Raw genomic sequence first — 21306 nt, forward strand, 5'->3', positions numbered from 1 at the left:
GAGTGCCTAGCTTGTCCAACTCTGTGACAGAGTGGGTTCAGTGATGTTAGAAACCTGAAAAGTATTCTAAGTGTAACATGTGCACATTCCATTTATTATAATATCGCATACATTCATTCTCTTCTGTTAAAATCTAAAATATCAGCCAAAAATAACTGGGCTATAAAGATTACAAGTTTTGGAGATAAAATTATCAAACCCGATATGTCCAAAACCGTTAGTTTGGTCGTCTAGTTTTTAATGATTTATCAGATGGCTATATATTCATTTTATACAGTGCTGTCGTCGAACAGAAAGCGAAAGATGTCCTGAATTCGTTTGCCACTGACCTGAAGGACAAGCTCCACGGGGAATATGCTGCTGCCGTCCGTGAACTGCAGGCCCTGGCTTTTGAATCCCTGTTCTTGTCACATGATCAACTCAAACAAAAGGTCCAACAAATTGTCTGTAAGTAGCTTTTCTGTACTTACGGTCAAAGACACAAACAGATTTGTTTTATAGATCTCAGATCCGCTATAGGCATGTTACATTTCCTGGAAATGACGTCTTCTCGAAGTAATGTCAGAATATAAAACCGCCATTGAGGTAGATTACAGTTGGAAAGAAAATCAGATAGTAATACATGTTACAGCAGTGCAGTGATGCTCAGATATTGTGGTTCTCTGTATTTTTGCGTTAATTTGCCCTAAAGATATCTTGAATTTGCTAAAACTAGCTGTTTAGTTATTGTAAATTGTTTTTAGAAATATATTCACTCTCCACTTGCCTCATTGAAACGGATCGTATTTGCTTTTCTCAATATTTATTTCGAAGTACATTGATTTATTGTTGTAAACATAAGCTTTCAATGTATATACCATCTATATAAACGCTACTTGAACTCATGTGATTGTTCGTCTGAAATCGGTGTAAGACAAATTATTTAAATATTAAATTTACAATCCAGTTTAATTTCAACCTAATGAAAACCTTCCGAGAGCTTGGCTACAGTCAACCTTATGTCATTTTTCCCAACATTCTCGATGCTGTTCACAACAACCAGTCTCATGTGCCCTCGTTGACGTGTTTTTTGGGCGTGGAGATATGGGGATGCCCTCAGTATATGCACACTGCGTAACATAACATTCGTTTACAAAACTGCGCATGTATAGACTAAATCAACAAGCTTCCCCAGCCCCCTTCTCTCTCTCTCTCTCTCTCTCTCTCTCTCTCTCTCTCAATCAGGGTTCTATCTTGTAAATCACAATTTCCTTGTATGAACAAAGTCTCTTCAATTCTATACATTCTTTGTAAATGTGTGTGTGTGTGTGTGTGTGATTTGCATTTTTAACGTAGCTTTAACAACTTTTCAGTCATATCGCTACGATGTTTGGAGTGTGGCAGTTTATAGTGATGTCTAGCACTTGGGCATCATGCCGCAGAAATGTAGCATGGTGTCCCACCAAGTCACATTATCCTGACACCAGGCCGACCAGTCCTAACGATATCCTCGTAATGCTGAGCGCCAAGTGAGGCAGCTGTTAGTACCATTTTCATAAATCTTTGGTATGACTCGGTCGGGGATTGAACCCACGACCTCCCGCATCCGAGGCGGACGATCTAACAGCTAGGCCACCGGAGCGGTTCTTTGTAAATAGGACAGCTTGAAACATACGAATGAGAGCGGGAGTTGTTGTCAATTCATTAGCAAGTACATACGTTAGGCATCTGTATTCATTTTTAAGCCTCACACAGTCACCAGATGACAGCCCTGCTTGATAGCCTTCCTGCTGACTTAGTCAAGTTTGTTGAGAAAGCTCTCACCAGCAGAAGACGTGGTCTTCTTGATGGCATTTTGGGAAGTCTTACACAAACTGCTTCACAGCTGACTCAGCAATTCAAACCGCACGTACAGAACGTTCAGCAGGTCAGTTTTTATTAGGTATTGACGCGAAATTTTGCCAAATATTTCATTTTTTATTTCGTCAGTTTAACCATCTGTCAAATATTTTATCCCATAGGTAAAATATACTCCAGTCTGATCACACTTTGATTATCCGTGTAATATAGCGTACAAGAAAATATTTTTGGAACCAGCATTGTAGGTCAGTTTACATATTCAGAAACGGTTATCATCATTTCTTTTCCTGATGCTACGATTTCATTTTTATCCAAAGATCTTACTCAAAATGAAAACAGTTTTGTTTTACTGGATTGAAAATGAAGAATACATTACAATTAGCAGTGTTTTGGGGTGTGATAGACGCATGCTTTGTGAAGACTAGTTTTATCTCGTAATATGCTCAAAAAATATCCTTTCTCTAAAAAGTAAAGAATGTTTGGAAGTATCTTGTGTTAAAAAATATCAATTTACATGCTATAAAGGTTAACAGATTCTTTTTTGTTGACAGGTTACGGTTGTTATGATAATGTTGGACAATTAGAATGGTGTTTCGCACTCAGCTTCTTCCACTAGGGGCACATTATGAAATCGTGCAGCACATTGATGCTTTTCAACCATACTGCTCAGTCTCCACTTCATCTACTTGGATGATTAAATTAGAGATCATGGTAATAACAAAGGTCACCAGAATATGAACCCTAAGCGGTCGCTGGCAGATCGTCGAGTAGAAGAGTGGAGATCTGATTTTAATCAGATTGTATAGTGAACAAACTTGATTCTTTATTTAGAAGTCGAAATGTAAAATAAGGTTAAATGGCGTTTCTTAAAACAAAATATATAAGTGAAGTTAAAATGGCATATCTTTAAACAAAATGAAAAAATGGAATATCATAATAAAAGTATATGGTTATTCATCTACAAATGATAAATATTCGCGCTACTCTGCAACACTTTAAATCGGGGGAATATCCTTACCTTTATGGAACATTTTGAATGGAATTTTAACTGAAGATTAAGTCTGATGGAAAGTGCGCACTGTGTGCACAAAGATTTTAAGGCCAGACAAAATAGAACAAAATAGTTTAAGATAAGATAAGAAGATAAGAATTTTTTATTTCAGACTACATAGTCCATACTATAGTCCATACTATAGTCCATACCATAGTCAATACTATAGTCCATACCATAGTCCATACCATAGCTATACTATAGTCCATACCATAGTTCATACTATTGTCCATATTATAGTCCATACCATAGTCCATACCATAGTCCATACCATAGTCCATACTATAGTCCATACTATAGTCCATACCATAGTCCATACTATAGTCCATACTATAGCATAACATTGGTCCTTCATCATGAGTGGTTTATACGACATGCGTTGCAATATTTGTTTACTTATTTAAAACTCATCTTCGATACTGTTTACAGATTCTTGGTAACCTTGGCCAGACCTTGTCCAACACTGCATCCGGTCTGCTGGGAGAAATTTTGTCCACTCTGAGTGATGTCCACCACTCAGTACAAAGTGGTCTGTCTGGTGCTTTGCAAACTGCCACAAACTTATTGCATCCGGAACAGCTGCTTCGTAAGTTGAAATAGATTAAATGAACAGCATGCTTACCCGTTGTTTCAAGAACTTCGGCAACTGGGGAGTTGAACGTTCATAAGAATGCTATCAAAGAAGTTGCTTATACATGCAGTTGTCACCAATTAGATTCCCGGGACAAACAAAATGTCTTTAATTGAACAGTAATATCCTCCTCTATATGCGAAATTTATTTTGAGGCATCAATTAAAAAGTCGTAGTAAGCTTTGGGCGAAATTCTCCTACGCTCTCTTTGTACAAACAAAACAGGCCGTCAACAAGCCAATAAAATAATCTCATATACATCAAACGAAGTGACCTCATATCAATGGGTGACTGTATCGGGTAGAGAAAATCTGACTGGTTCATTTAGTCAGCATGAAAGGTAATAATGGATCAACCGTTAAGGAATATTTGTACTAAAAGGCTAAAAGGGATTTGAATAAACAGGATTATGTATATTTAGTGAAACACGAGGGAATGTTATCCCAGACAGTCTAGGGGAAAAGAGAGCATAACGGAGTTTCGCCCTATGCCAAAACTACATGTAAGAAGAATAACAGCGTGATCGAAGATTTCTGATTAAAACCGACTTCAACTCTAACACGGAGTGATAAGAAGTAAATTTTGGCATGGTAAAGGCTGTGCATTTTGGCAGTGCTTGAATAATGGTGGAAACCGCAGCACACATTATAGAAAGTGTGTGTGTGTGTGTGCACGCGCGAATTCGTATGTTTTCAAGGGTATAAATTTTCGTGATTGCACGAAAAATAACGTTTAGGGCGGTACTTGAATTCTAAAATTTTGGAATTGGTCTTATTTTTTACGTTAGGAATACTGTTCATTGTGTCTTTAAATTTGTTGTTTGTAGCAACAACAAAATTCACCACAACTGGAATCCCACTGAAAATACTGACTTCAATAATAGTTCGAACGGGACGAAATATTTGGCTCGCGTAGAGTTCTGCAAGGTCGTGGCCATGAAAATATGATGCACTATGACTGAACGAATGATTCGAGTGATCCCGAATATTCTTGTCATTTCTGCTTGTCTAATTGAATTTTTCTGTGTATATTCTCATAATTAATTTTATTCAAGCTGGACTTAAAAATTAATGTCAACTTTTCAAATGTTAAACTGCTATGAATTGCGATTTATACATGTTTTGTTCAAATCCAGATGTCACTAGTTTTCTTGGAATTGTTCAAATCCAAATGTGCCTATTTCACTTTGAATTGTTCAAATCCAAATGTACCTATTTTTTCTTGGAATTGTAAATTTAAACAATGTTCCATAAACGCAGCCATTTTACAACATTTAATGAAACACTACATTTTCCTTTCAGAGGGTGCCCTTGCAGGACTGCAGTAAATACAGTGGAGAACTTGCTAATCCAAAGTAAAAAAAGAAATAAAATATTTATGTTGTTCTCATCCAGTTATTTCATTAGGTTTAATAAGATGGGGTTACAAAATCCTAGTCAGTAATAAAATAAGCAATAAGCTACACTCGAAAATTCTGTTCCAGAAGGGACACATTTCAACTGATTGGCTTCTAATAAGAACACACCACAAAAAACACAACTCTTGCAGAAGATAAATCTGTCCTTCAAAGACAATCACTAAGATCAGAAGGAAAGTCTGAATGAGGTTCAAGCTGGTGCTTCCGTCAATATGATTAGCTATTCCACCATACAAATTAAGACAGGCAAAATAGAAATTTAAAGCAAAACACACGTCATAAATTATGCATTTTTAATACTCAGTGAAACATGACAATTACATAGTATAAACTGCACTGTTCACTCCAGAAAACTTTTTGAACTAATTAGTGCTTCAACCCCATGAATCTAAAAATGTGTTTCCTGTTCTTAAAATCCATAAAAGACCATGCACATAACTAAATTGGTAATTCAGAATAACTCTGATTCTGGAGATTGCAATAGGTATAACTATAGGACAGAATGATCGAGTGGATCATATTGACAGGTCACACTATATTAAAAGAATTGTTGATACAGTGTCTTGATGAAACATATTTATGTGGTACAAAGTAAAACTTGTATACCAGTCGAAAGAAGCAATATAGCAGGAAATTATAGGCAATTCAATTTTACAGGACTGCTGAGCCATGAACAAGCAATGAGCATGCATACGGCAAGAGCCCAACATCTTAATATTTACCTCACAGGATGCATTTGGCTCAACTATTATGTCCAACACTGTATCCTAATATTTTAAGATCGTTCCTTGATAACTAACCTAGATATTTCAAGACAGACGCTTAACATTTATACATTTTAGCATGGCTTACGTGTCATACTAGATACATTGATGTTATCTTTGGGATCATGAAGGTAGAATGTAAGCCTATAGTAAAACTTTTTTTCTTCAGCCACGAATATAACGTGCAAAATGTCATATCCATCAGTAGTTGCAAGACTGTTTCGACAAGCGTAAGCTGCAAAATGCCATATCCATCACTATCTGCAAGACTGTTCCGAACGGCAGTCCCTTTTAAAAATGGTATATTCATTGATGATTTCTCTGAAGTGTGCCTGCTCTTGTGGAATTAAATTCCCTTGAAGAATGTGTGACAACAAATAAATTACCTTGATGAATGTGTGACAACAGTGAAATTAATTTGAATAACGTATGAGAACATGCTATGCAGTGTTCGTATAATGATCTTGAGACATGACCATAACACTTCAGTTTGCGTTTTTCAGTTGGCTGGTTGGATCCTGTTGTGGACCTCTTTGTTGGTTACATGGTCGATGTATGAGATGTCCACAATCATGCGGTAGTATCTCATTTCAAAGGATTGAATTCAGCTTTGTAGATCTGATGTAAGCGTACATGTTTCACAAGCATACATAAAAATGGACATGACGATAGAGCGCATCAGCATCATTTTGGAACCAAGTGCAATGTTGGCGTCCTTCCATATTGGTCTTAACCTTGCTATGGCTGTTGTTGTCTGGTCAATCCTGCAAAGTAGTTCTGGTTTGGAGCCCTCGTTTGTGATAATTGATCCCAAATATTTGACGCTTGTGACTGTTTCCAGCTTCTGTCCACTGACATTTTTGTTGCACTGATGCCATTGGTGTTGTTTTCATCAGGTGTCTTTCTTCGGCGCTAATCTCCGTTCCGTATGCTGTGGAGGTTGTGTCTATGCGCTATGGTGGAAAGCAAGCACCCGATTTACTTTTCACGCACGCATCCGCAACCACAGATATAGCTCTTAATTTCACATTTGGACTACATTATTAAGTTTCTTACGCAGGTTCGGGACAAGCTTGGCGCATTATCTAAGCTTGAGTCCCTATACCTCCTCGATTAAACACTGATATGGTGACATACACTAGCGTGGCATCTTCATCACTTCCAGGGCCAAAGGATAACTATTGTGGGTGTCGTGCAGATCTGGATAGTCCAGGTCAACTTCAAAGTGCATCTTTGGTAACCCTTCCTGATGTATTATTGTATGTGCTCGTGTGTATACATCCGCGTGATATATCCATGTGAACTCACCTACATGAATAGGGTGCCATATATGCAGGTTCTTTGCGTCAAGATGCATCATGTGACTGTTTCGGATAGCCAGGTTGTATCCATCTATGCTCAAGTTGTTCACGCGAGAGTAACGGTGACTCAGCAAAGCAATCCCACAACGAATATCAAGTTCGATAAACAAATGTTGTTCAATAACAATGAAAAGTTAAAACTCGAAATTGGTTTTCGCTAGCAACGCATCCCAAGCCATTTCTGTTGTTGAAAAGTCATCCGCGGGATGGTGCTTGTACAGGCCCATGGCTGTATCACGAAGCGTCTGCAAGACATACGCTAGCAATACCACATCCAGCCGCAGATATAGATCGTGATAGTCGAAAGGGTTTTGAAAATCAAACGCGAACCAGACGTTAGTAACGTGTATATTGCCGTTGTCAGAAATGCCTTCGCGAGATAACAACGAATGGAAGGCATCAATCAGCAGCAAATGAGTTTCATAAAACTTTTCCATGTCACTCCTTTTCAGGTTCACAAAGGTTCGCATATTTCTAGTTATTCAGGAGAAACAGCACTATATTGGCATGTAAGTTTCTTAAAATGATAATTGGATCTCTTCGTGAGTCACTGAACTGTAGCTGTCCTGGCAAGAACATCAGGCATTTTTAATGTTTATGGAGATCGCACTTATTGGTGCGTTTTAAGTTGTTGCTACCCCTTTCTTTACGATATCAGAATCATATCCTCGAAAGTTATGAAACATTACGTGAAGTTTCGTTTTGCTTGTGTAAATTCATAGCTGCAGGCTGCGTGTGCTGATTGCGGCACATAATTTTGTGTTGGAACATAGCTTAACCCGCACAATGGCTTTTACGGGGAAATATGAAGCTGGACTTGATGCACATGTCAAAAGTCCATCCTGAACCTAAGTGTTTGTATTTTTTCAACGTTTGGAGAATCTTGTCGATTTCATCATAAATGGTCTAAGTGCCGTCACGGTTCAAATTTGCACGCGCACCACTGAATAACCACGGGCTGCGGACTTTTAACTCATTGTCTGGTGAAATAGAGTTAAGCGGCATAATCAAGTGAATGCAGAAAACAATATCCACCTTAATTCTGTTGGCAGGACCGGGTCGGAGGGGTTTCGGACTCCCTCACCCCCGCTAAGAAAAACGCATACACACACACGTATATTCACTTGTCACTTGAAATGTGACCTTGGTTTCATTATGCACATGTTTATTGGGTATTATTCACACTTTGAGTAAAAAGACACATAGACTTTTGCTCTAGCGTCCTTTAGTGGAAAGTCAGGACCATTTTGAAATTGTGGAAACACTCCCCCCCCCCCCAGCACTTGACTTGATCCGGTCATGCGGAAGTTCATGCGCGCTACAACGATTATGCGATCCACGTACGCATCTTTGAGAGATGTTTCTCATAGCATCGTTGCCTGGTTTGTACGTGTGCATGATGATTGCATGGTAATTTGAGGTTCGTTGGCGACACACAACAGCCACAACCGCGACACGTGAAAATTTAGCTTGCTCGGTGCGCGGAGGATCTTAGTATGAAACTGTACTGCTGTTGCACGAAACTGTCTCACAGTCTAAAGCGATTCCTCTGAAAGAAGTCCTAACAGAGCAATTAAATCTTTATTCCAAGTTCTGGCGCGGATTGCTTGAGTTGATTTACAAATGCTGTTACAACCTGCTATGTTAAGCTGCAAGCTGTCTATCTTCTGCATCGTTATGGAATTTTTCGTAATTCTTCTCAAGGTAGATGAGTGTGGATGCCATATGTATAGTCATTCTGAAGTTATTCAGTGATCATTGTCCTCGCTTGCAGTTTCAGTATTTTTTTTATGTCTTCGCCGGACATCTTGGCTGTAGACCCTGGACGTTTCGCTCTCTTCTACTGGTGACTCGGTTATCGTCAGTGACTTGACGTTTTCTTGTACAGTATCGCACAATGATTTGTCTAGCGTTTAATTTTATTTTTCACCAAGTTTTCGTAGTGCTTGCTAGAACTCAATCTCTAACTTTGTTAATTTGTCAAGATACGCCGAATACATCCTTTAAAAATTATATAGTATCTTTTGGGCCTCTTTGACGAATCCAACTGAAGAATTCGCTTAAAAGAAATTTGATATTTTTGTGATGTTACAAACACGCCATGGTAATTTTATTTCCGCATTTGCCAGATGTAAATTCTTTTATAATAATGTCTTAAACTGTGTGGTTTCAATGGCTCTATTTGAGAGCCCGACGGAATTCTTTAATAGTGACTCACTAATGTGTTACCTTCATATATCGATCTGTCTGCACAGAACTGCAGCTCCCAACCCAAGACAAACTTCTACGCAGTTTCACGTGAGCTATTCTGCTGATGCGCACATGTGCAAACAAAACTCCGTGGAGAAATGTCACGGGGAATCCCAAAGGAGTTCTGGGACTGGGAACAGAAAATAGTCGGACTGTCTCAAAGCTCCATCGTCATAGTACTAGGCAAAATAAAAGCGATCTACGAATATAAGTGATGACCTCCCATGCATATACATGGGTACAGACCCAGCCCTTCCTGTCCACTGATGGAAGGGATCCCCCTCACCGAAAAGTAAGAGAAACGAAACTAAACAAAAGCAGGGTTACATTATTTAGCGGATATTATAGAAAAATCATACCTTTCCATTTCTTTTTTTTTGGGGGGGAATACATTTAAATTTTATAAGGAAAAATCTGACATATATATATATATATATATATATATATATATATATATATATATATATATATATATATATATAGAGAGAGAGAGAGAGAGAGAGAGAGAGAGAGAGAGAGAGAGACAGAGAGAGAGACAGAGACAGAGAGAGACGGGGGGAGGGAGGGGGAGGGGCATATGCTTCACTTTTCTTTCTAAAACTTATTTAATTTATCGTTTAAATTTTGAAAAAACATCATTATGGGATTAAATGGGATTAAACACGATTTAAGTAATCTAATCCTTTCCCAAGACATTTAAAAATAGTCTAAAATGACATTCATTTTACTAAGATTTTACTAAGATTTGAGTATATTTGAGAAACGAGGTCAAACAAAATCAAAACATTTCGAGTTAATCAAGCTCTTCGTCGGGCAAGAAACAAATTACATTCGCAAACCAACATTGAACTGAAAAGCCGTTAGCAAACCCGGAATGCTACATATTCGAATCGTTAGTAAATTTTAAAATAATATCTATTGAGAGAAAGCAATTTTAAAGCGATGGAAGAAAATTTTAAGTTCATTATCATGTAAAATTTGTTTGAAAGCTTATTTCCAAATGCCGTACCAACAAGGGCCGAGCCAAAATGATCCAAATCGGGCCCCGTGTTTGCTAAGGTCGCTCCTGGTTTAAATCTACAAACAATAATTAATAATCTTAGTAAATTATTTTGAGTTGTTGTCAGATTCTGAAATTATATATCTATCTATCTATCTATCTATCTATCTATCTATCTACCTACCTACCTACCTACCTACCTACCTACCTATCTAATCTATCTATCTATTTATCTATCTATCTATCTATCTATCTATCTATCTAATCTATCTAATCTATCTATCTAATCTAATCTATCTGTCTGTCTATCGGAAATTAGAAGTTATCTAGTGTCCAGTGGCGTCGCTAGTGGGGTGTGGGGGGTGCGGACCGCACCGGGTGACACCATCTCAGAGGGGTGACACCAAAATGAAAAATTGCAAATTTTATAGAGCACACACTGCTCGGTCTAGTCGGATTTCATAAGCTGATAACCGATCATAGTTAAATACATGACTAGCAGGCACAGCAGTGGCGTCGCTAGGGGGATGCGGGGGGTGCGGACTGCACCGGGTGACACCATCAGAGGGGGTGCCACCAAAATGACATTACTAAGGATTCTGTATGGTCTGTTACGGAAGGAGGACCATGGGGGTGACACCATGAGCTACCGCACTGGGTGACACCAACCCGAGTGAAGCCACTGCTAGTATCCGTTGTTTAAAATAGTATTTGACAATTGTACGGAAAGAAAGAAGTGTTGTGCTCATATTGTATGCATTAAACAGCAGAGAAGGTGATCAGACCTTTTGCTGAAACGTCATTTTTTGAAAATTAAAACTTCATAAGAAAGAAATAAAAAATAAGGTCAATAACGCCAAAACCGAAGCCTCTAACTTACCGAGAGTTTCTCTAATTGGGTTAGATTTTTTGTTACTTCATCTTTGTCGTTCGTGTTTTTTTCCAAATTTGTAAGTACGTTCATTTACCCGCCGAACGTTTCACTGAGGTCGCATCTCCTCTGCTGCTATAAATGTGTGAATAATTAAATCAATCTCTCAACCAAATATTTTATCAAGACCTACACGATATCGTATAATGAGGATCATGTAAATTTATTGTTATAAATCCGTGTGGAACAGATTGTACTTTTGAAAAGAAGTTCTTGAACCTAATTATATCCTAATCCCCACCACACCAAGTCTAATGAATATTTCGCAGAGTATGTGTATCGACTCTATTCAACACAACAAAAATATTACAATTATCTATGATCACTTTAGGTATTTGTGTAGATCGTTGAGTAACATAAATCACATCGGTGTTTTTATGTCTGCCTCGAGAAAATATTCTTGCTGAATTTGATTGTTTGTCCAGCATTGCATCATCGTATATCACTAAATTATTAATAAATCAATCTAGGTCATCTACAGATGGGGCTTCATCAATATCGGTGATAAAATTAAAAATGTCATCACCATCTTTGTCCAACAATTTCGCGTTTTCATTAAAATCTTAAAGTACGTCGTAACATCTCTGATCATCAACCGACAGACCTACTAAATACAACTTATCCTATTTGAGCCATCTCATTATCAAGTTAAGCAGTAATTGTGTTTTACTCGATCCGGACGGACCTTTTATTATCATTCTGATGGAATTCGGTAATGCTGAAATATGTTAGATTGGTTCTTGTTTTTGTGTCGCTGAGAAATCAATGACATCCATGTTATACAAATATAATAAATAATATAGATTTATATTGTGTTCGATGTAGACCATCCACCTCTACAAGTGTATTAACAACAATAATAAAAAATAATAAAAGCGTGCACTTACAAGTAAATGTGTGAAATGTGGTTCAAATAAATAGAAATTTATTTCTAATAATAAAATCGGTGGTGATAGCGCTACTTCATTAGGAAAATTACCAGGAACTCCATGGGCTAAAGACCCAGAAGAAAAACATCTTCCTGTATATGTAACGTAATCGAGCTAACACCCTTTGAGACTGAATTGGTATTTAAGAAATAACAAACACGTATGCAAGTGACAATAAAAAGATGTATTATTCTCTCACACTAATGATTTAGTAACATAACATCAAAATAAATACAAAGGTACATAATATGGATTAAATGGAAAACTATGATGAAGAATAGATATACTTATTTGAAATGTTCAGTAATTATAAGGTTGTCTCAGATAATTAAACACTAATGACATTCTTATGGTCAAACACTATAATAAAATTCTCTTAGTCAAACACTATGACCTTATAGTCAAACACTATAATGAAATTCTTATAGTCAAACATTATAATGACATTTCTCTTAGTCAAACACTATGACCTTCTTATAGTCAAACACTATAATGAAATTATTATAGTCAAACACTATAATGAAATTCCTCTTAGTCAAACACTATGATCTTCTTATAGTCAAACACTATAATGAAATTCTTATAGTCAAACACTATAATGACATTTCTGTTATATGTATGTCCAATGTTTACTTGACATTTCAATTGCCTTTTGACCCACTTCCCGGCTCGGTCACTTCAACCATCCAGACTTCTCGTGCACATATACGTTGGCACTTTCCTGACGGTCTTTCATCACTATTGTTGCGGCCTCTGGCTACACCTAGTCAGTCCGCACACAGTTATCCACACCTAGATACTCATACCTAGTTATCCACAAATGGACATAGAACACAATTAATTTTACTATATGTTCTCTACATTTGTTTCTCAGTACTGACCTTTCCACTGTGTGACAATCAAAGCAAATCATATGTTAATCTAAAATACCTTCAAAGATGACTTCACGGTGAAGTTCTTGTCAAACGTTGACCTGCTCTTTTTGAGATGCTGAACTGTCAACATAGCAGCATGTAAACAGAACACAGATTTCACTTCCGGATCATCACCAAGGCCTTATTACTCACTGTGCACTGTCGCCAAAATACACACAGACAACAACACCCTGAGCTCATATTATCAAGAATAAACAGTTGCCTTTAAACCCTACCAAAAATGCATATATAAAACTCTTCTATCACCACCAAAATGAGAGAGGAAAAAATGTTCTAAAAATAGACTAGAACTACTGAACTGGAAGTATTAATTGTGACGTAATTCCAACTAGTAATCCGCACCTAGTTATCCACACCTAGTTGGCCAACTCGTTGGCTCAAACTAAGACATAATGGCGATCCCGCCCCGACAGCTAAATACATAAAGAGCTTCCCTCTAATGGCTGTGTCAGTCAAGATCCCTAAGTAATATATATAGTCGCGCGTGTTCACATATATTACGCACGTGCCGCGCAAGCAAAGAAAAAGTATATTTACAAGAAACTATGGCGCGCGAAACACGTCAAATATTAGAATTTATGGTGGTCTAAGCATGCCATATCAGGTATTTCGTAACAGTATATAATTAATGTGGTCCTGGAACAAGACTTGATATCCGACTTGACGAGAGAGATCAACAAAGACCTGGAAAGTATCCAATAAAAATGCAGTTGATAAGGCATGTCACGTTCATGATGTACTTATAAAAGTAAGGATCTGCAACAACGACATATTGCAGATGTGAAATTGATTCATTCGTTACATTCTATAAAAAATAAATCTTTTAGAGAATCATTAGCTATCTGGTTGAAAAGATTTGCGCTGGAATATAAACTAGTACTAGGAACCGGTAATTAATCAACCGATTATTAAAATAATGGAATCGATTTATTATAGCCCAAGAGGATATTGGAGGGGTAGATCAGCGATTAGTAAACTCGATGATGCAGCAAATGTTACACGTGCTGTTGCTGCATATTGGTCAGCAAAACAGGCGATGTGGCAAATTTTAACTACCAACACTTAAAAAAAATTAGCTTGCACATTTTGTTGTCAGCACTTCTAATGAAGCTCATTAAGTAGATATTTTGTTTTTATCACATAGTATGTATAGTTTTCCTATGGTCTGTGCAGTTTCATATTTTTTAAATTACCACATGTTAAAATACGACTTTATGTGACTCTGACTGGTCCGAATAAGGCCATGAAATTATTGTGCAGTATCCTTTTTACTGATTGGCTGTGATCGTGGAAAAACGTTTTTAATCCCACCTTTTTTAATGTTTGGTTTTGAATGAACATTTTTGGCAACCATTTTGAACTCGACTCGCGAAAGGACATTGAGAAAAAAATTACCTCCGCTCTCTGAATATGGATATGTTACCCAAACAGGGGTTTATTATGTCATCTTTAACAATATCGTAATGAGAAACATGGCGTAAAACTACAAGACAAGAACAACAATAAGAAGTAAAACTAAGGGTATTGCTTATTTGATGGCGGGGTGAGGAGTGTGTGTGTGTGTGTGTGTGTGTGTGTGTGTGTGTGTGTGTGATTTGGATTTTTAACGTAGCTTTAACAATTTTGCAGTCACATCGCTACAATGCCTGTAGTGTGACAGTTTATAGTGATGTCTAACACTGGGGCATCATGCCGCAGACATGTAGCATGATGTCCCACCCAGTCACATTATCCTGACACCAGGCCCACCAGTCCTAACACTAACTTCTTATTGCTGAGCGCCAAGCGAGGCAGCTGTTAGTACCATTTTTGTTAGTCTTTTAGTAATTATCAATACTAACATTGTTGAAACTGGGAATGTGACCCAGATATATAGCGATTGTCTATCCCTGGTAGATAACCTTGACATATTCGGATGAAGGTCCTTGTAGCCCCTAGGCATTATTTTATTTTAAAAAAAAGGCCATGACTGACTCTTTTAGTAGAATTCTCATTGATTAGGTCGGACCATGTGAAATAATAACAGAAAAACAATAAAACACCAGTTTTTTGTGTCGCAGGCATAGTAAGAGAGACTAAAAGGTTGATTTTCATCTTTTAAATTTTCATTATTAGGAAATTTTATGTTGAAATCAGACCAAAATAGATACGATCTATCGATTTAGATTTTTTAACCAAAATAATTTTCCAGTAATTTAAAAAAGAAAATATGTTAACTTTTCATAAATCATGCCAGCATCCGCACTATCAAACAGTAATGCATATAAATAGACCCAACGTAAGAAGTGAAGGGGGATGATATATCCTCAATGGAAAATACATACAGACCCCCTGGGACGAAATAGCCTCAAACTTTTTTAGCACACCCTGGGACGATATAGCCTCACGGCACTATAGCCTAAAGGGGAATTGAATATGGGGAATATTAGGTCTGTTTACGGACAAGGGAAAGAGAAGTCTGTATAGCGTCTGACGTACCGGTATGGGAGATTTTACAAAAAATTTAAGTATGAACTTTTAGATTTTTTAGAATTACTATATAATAATATACTGTTTAAAGGAGAAATGCCTAAAACTTTAAGGGAGGGAATTATTACTCTAATATATAAAGGGAAGGGAGATAAAAAAAATCTTAAAGAACTGGAGACCAATAACTTTGCTAAATAATGGTTACAAAATCCTACGTAAAATTATAACTAACAGAATACAAAATTGTATAAACAAAATTATTGACATAAATCAAAGCTGTGGGGGGAAGGGGAAAAATATAAGTGCTATAATTGAATTACTAAATACTAAAGGGGAAAAGGGAGTTATGTATCTATTCGATCAAGAAAAGGCTTTTGATCGAATAGAGCATGACTTCATTTTTAAAACATTAGGAAAATGTGGCTTCGGACCCAACATTATAAACTGGGTAAGAGCCATGTACAAAAATATAAATTCAAAAATAGTAATAAACGGAGATCTCTCTAAAGAAATAAGTATACAAAGATTAATTAGGCAGGGATGTCCCCTGTCTATGCTGCTATATGTAATAGCTATAGAAACTCTGAACATAAACATCAACCAAAATAACAATATTCAGGGAATAAAAATACCAAATATGAAAAGAGATTTCAAAACTATATTACATGCAGATGACTGCACTAACTTTACCAGAGATGGATTATCCTTGAAACATTTACAACACGAATTCGCACAATTTGGAAAAAACTCTGGTTCAGTTATTAATCACGTTAAGACAGAGATTTTATTAATAGGTAACTGGCAGGGTAATCACCCATGTTTGCCCCCCCCCCCATTAAGGAACAAGCAAAAGCTTTAGGAATCACATGGATTAAATCCCAATTAAAATTAACCTCTTCTGGAAGTATGTTTTTTTTCTTGACAATGATAACAAGTATATTGACTTTTGTCTCTTCTAGCACCTGTTTTGCCTTTTTGACGGTTTGGACATTCTGAAGACCAATGCCCTTTCTTCTTACAGATATTGCAAGTATCTTGATTTTTACCTCGAAAGGAGGGTGAGTAGCCCGTCGGCTTGTATGAAGAAAATTTTCTTATGACACCTCGCTAAGGTCTGATCAAAAGTTCGATCTGTGTGAGCTTTTCCATCGTTCTGCTCGGTTTGAGAGTGAAATGAATATTGAAAAGGAAGTCACACACTCTTTAGATATACACTGGTCTACCATGGATACAGAGTGACCCATAGTGTTTAAAATGTAGTCATTTGACTTTCTGCAGTCAAGATGAAACGATCGCATACATTATTGAAGAAAGGGGAAGAAAGTAAGAGGCAGAAACGTGATTTATCGCCTCCTACTGTAGCTGAAGTCTTGGCACAAATTCATGCCAGTGATTTTGAAGATGACATGAGTGAACCAGAATCCAGATCCAGCGATTCTACACCCAGCCAAAGTTCACCACTATTAATAAACCCTGAAAATTACTATCACATTATAGAGACGGAAAAGCGCTTCTCTAGAAAATTTAGAACAAAGGCTTACGCCTACACGGTGAAGTTTAAAGATTTCAAGTTCAACGTACCACTGGAGAAAGCAGAGGGCTTCATCACTGAGGTGTGGAATTCTTTGTTAACCACTCTGAAAAGAAACTATCAAGCCAAAGACGACGATCGCTTGAGACTTTCAATTCAACACGACAGTCTGAAATTCGGCGTTTGGATCGAGTTTAGCAACCCAGCAGAATTGACACCTTCCAAAGTCATTGACAAGATTCAACACGTGCAACAATCCAACGACAAATTTCACATCACCGATGGAAACACCCCACTGTTCATGACCCACGTCTCTCTCCCCAAAGGGACCTGACAATGCAGAAAGGTGTTCTTGGTGTACGACCTTCGTAGCATCAAGCGTAGCCTCGTCCAAATTAACAATCCTCAAGACCAGATGTGTTTAGCCAGGGTTGTCGTGGTGGGACGAATGTATGCCGACAAGAACGACACGGCAGAATGGAAAAGAACGTGGAACATTATTCGACAATCGGACCGAGCCAAACAAAGAAACGAAGCAGAACTCCTGTTACAGCAAGCGGGGCTATCCAAAGACACAACCTGTGGCATTCCTGAAATACAAAAAATTACAAGATGTCTTGGCTCCTCGTTACACCTTGAAAATGTACCCTAAAAAAAGTGCGCCGACCTTTGTTGTTTCGAGGCAAAGATTTCCAAGACGGAAAATATATTCACGTCTATCATCAAGATGAGCATTTCGATGCCATTACCAGTATCACGCATTCTTGGGATACTGTTACTACTGTGAAAAATGACTATGGCTATAACAATCGAGAGCAACACAAGCATTGTGGATCGAAATGCTCAATATGTTTGGCCTCTCAGCCCTATCTGGACGAAGGACAAGAACGAGTGCATTGCCCTGCTTGTCACCTCACTTTTGTCAATCCAACCTGTTACCAACAACATCAAAAGGCGCAAGGTTCACAGCAGAAAAATACTTGTCAACTGATGCGATTGTGTCCTACGTGTGGACAAGGCATACATACCAGTAAAACCAAGGCACACGTATGTTCAGGAAAGAAACGATGTCACATTTGTCACCAAATCGTGGACTTGGAACACCAATGCTACATTCAATAATACCAACTACAACAAGAGGAATATAATAAGATAAAAGGGAATTTCATCTTTTTCGATTTCGAATGTATGCAAGAGACTGGCATTCACATTCCTAATTTCTGCGTGGCTCATCGAGCGTGCGAAAAGTGCATCCAAGAACCTATCTTTAGTCATTGCCCTCACTGCAGCAAGATTCCTGTAGGACGTGAAAAAATAGTTCGGGGACCGAACACACTGGCCGATTTCGACCAATGGATCTTATATCCATCGAGGAGACGTGGAGCCAAGAGGACATCGAACGTTATGGAGATTGTCATCGCCATGCCACGAGTGATGGCTCACAATTTCTCTGGATACGATGGACAGTTTCTTTGGAGATTCTATACGGAACAAAGTACCGAACGTCCTAAAGTCACTTTGAACGGAGCCAAACTCATTTCCATGCACGTGGGACAAGTGCACTTTAAAGATTCGATGAGTTACTTGGCGATTCCTTTGAGCCAAATGCGCAAAACGTTTGAAATGACAGAAATGGCCAAAGGTTATTTTCTGCACTTTTTCAATACCCAAGCCAATCAATACGCGGTTTTCTACCCCATTTGACTCAGGCCTATGACTACGACCCCGACAACATGCGTACCGAACAACGAGAAGCTTTCTACACTTGGTACCAGGCTCATGCATCGGACCCCTTCGACTTTTAGGAAGAAATGTTAAGGTATTGTCGTTTTGACGTGAACATTTTACAGCGTTGCTGTGGAAAATTTCGAGAACTGTTCATGGAACACAGAGGGGTCGAATCATTTAAAGATGCCTGTACCATTGCCAAAGCATGTTACTTAGTATACCACCAACGATTCATGCTCGAAAACACCCTGGCTGTCATCAGCCCTCAAACAACCAACTTCGTCAAACGTCAGTACTCAGTTAAAGCCCTACGCTGGCTACATTACTTGTGCGACAAGGAAGACAAATGGATCCAACATGTCCGCAACGGAGGAGGCGAAAAGACAATTGGAACGTATTCAGTGGACGGTTGGCTAGAAAACCCCGAGATCGTGTACGAGTTTAACGGATGCTTATTTCACGGATGTCCCCTCTGTCACCCTCAACGTAGCACTAAAATCAGTTTTTACAACGGACTATGGAAGACTTGTTCCAAGCCACTTCTCAGCGACGCTTGAAATTAGAACAGCAAGGATACCAAGTAGTGGAAATGTGGGAACACGAATACGATCACCGTTTGAAAACCGATCCTGAGTTTCCACGCATCGTGGAAAGTTACAAGCTGGTGGACCCACTGAACCCGAGGGGCAGTTTGTACGGAGGAAGGACAAATGTCACCTGTTTGTTGTACCACACTGGCGAAGGCAACGGAGAAGAAATCAAATACTTTGACGTGTGTTCACTGTATCCTTACGTGTGCAAATATTGTCTCTTTCCTACTGGGCACCCGTAATTGCTGACGAAACACATCGACCTATACAACATTGGACAATACGAAGGCTTGATCAAGTGCAAAGTCTTGCCTCCCACGGACTTGTACCATCTCGTGTTACCTCACCATTGCCAAGGAAAACTGATGTTTCCCTTGTGTCGTACTTGTGCCGAAACGTGTAACCAAGACCGACCTTGTCAGCACACCCAGGAAGAACGCGCCTTGACGGGAACGTCGGTCGGCGTGGAATTGTTCAAAGCTCTGAACGGGAGATACCAACTGCTAGAAGTGTACGAAATTTACCACTTTCCCAAGACACGAAAATACCACAAGGGCGACAAGACTCAGAAAGGCATTTTCGCAGACTACGTGGATGCTTTTTTGAAACTGAAATAAGAAGCTAGCGGCTATCCTTCCGTGTGTCACACTCCCGAAGACCGAAATACTGGGAGCAGGAAGGCATCGCTTTAGACCACATAGAGAAAAACGTAGGAAGACGATCGTTTGTCAAAGTGATGTTAAATTCCTTGTGGGTAAAATGGCACAACGCACGTGTTTACCTAAGACGGAGTATTTGACAGAGCCTTCCCGGTACTTCCAGATGACTCACAACAAAACCAAATTCATGAAACACGTGGACGTTGCTCGTGAGTATTTGGTCTTTGTCATTTACGAAGAAGATCTGGACTTTATACAAGCCGACGAATTTGGAAATGTCATCATTGCGGCTTACGTAACAGCCTATGCACGCTTAAAATTCTACGAAGCTTTAGAACTGTTAGGTGATGATGTTCTGTACTTTGACACGGACAGTTGCATCTACATTGATCGCCTGGGTCAACGTCACCCTGACATCGAAGGAGACGGTTTAGGAGCCTCGACAGACGAACACACCGACGAGAAGATTTTAAGTTTCGCTAGTGGTGGTCTTAAACATTACGGCTACGAATACCGGGACAAACAAGGAGAAGAGCACACTGAGTGTAAAGTGAAAGGATTGACTTTCAATTATCGCACCAGTCGAGTGGTAAACTTTGGCGTATTGAAATAAAGCCTTGCAGTCTGGAGAGGATGAAAATTTTAAAGTGACCACCTACGAACCGGACAAGATTGTAACCAAATAGTGTACCAGAAGCGAGTGCGTCTTCCCAGTTACTTCACTTGACCGTATGGACATGTCGGTATACAAAATGGTTACAAGAGGATAGCCAACAACAAGAAGGATGATTTCGCCACAGCAAGAATCGAGTTAGAGACCCAATGAGAACTCCAAGTTCAAACCATATCATTTTCCGGTCTTCTTTACTGACTATTGTGATTGTGCCCGTCGATTGGAAACGTTTCAAAAATGGCCCACGGATAGGGAAGGATTACCTACTTCGAATGTTTTAGCTAGAACAAGATTTGTCTACTTGGGACCTGAGATTGGATTGGGATACGAAGTACAGTGTTTCAGTCGTGGCCTGAAGTTACAAATGGATCAATGCATCTATAAAGATTTCACCTATTCTGGAACATACTCGATGGTCTCCGCACTGTCCTTACCGTTCTATGGCCTTTCCACCCATCTCACTGCGGTACATTTATGATGGTACCTTAGAGAATGTAGTACCGTTGTCCAGGATGAAAAAAGGGAGACTTCCAAAACTATACATAATA

The 21306-nt window shown here is 38.6% G+C and overlaps 1 protein-coding gene across 1 annotated transcript in view; it reads left to right on the forward strand.

Moving 5' to 3' along the window:
* The window catches only part of LOC149800362 (uncharacterized), a 176357-nt gene extending 171447 nt beyond the window's left edge, over positions 1-4910 (forward strand). Inside the window, exons 30-33 of the mRNA XM_089958398.1 lie at positions 278-447; positions 1725-1906; positions 3320-3476; positions 4823-4910. Of these exons, the coding sequence (XP_089814524.1) occupies positions 278-447; positions 1725-1906; positions 3320-3476; positions 4823-4848 (535 nt within the window). The 3' untranslated portion in view covers positions 4849-4910. The remainder of the gene's footprint in view (positions 1-277; positions 448-1724; positions 1907-3319; positions 3477-4822) is intronic.
* Positions 4911-21306: the final 16396 nt, after the last annotated feature.

Source organism: Sinohyriopsis cumingii, chromosome 5 (assembly GCF_028554795.1).
Source record: "Sinohyriopsis cumingii isolate HCF-2022 chromosome 5, ASM2855479v2, whole genome shotgun sequence".
NCBI lineage: Eukaryota > Metazoa > Mollusca > Bivalvia > Unionida > Unionidae > Sinohyriopsis > Sinohyriopsis cumingii.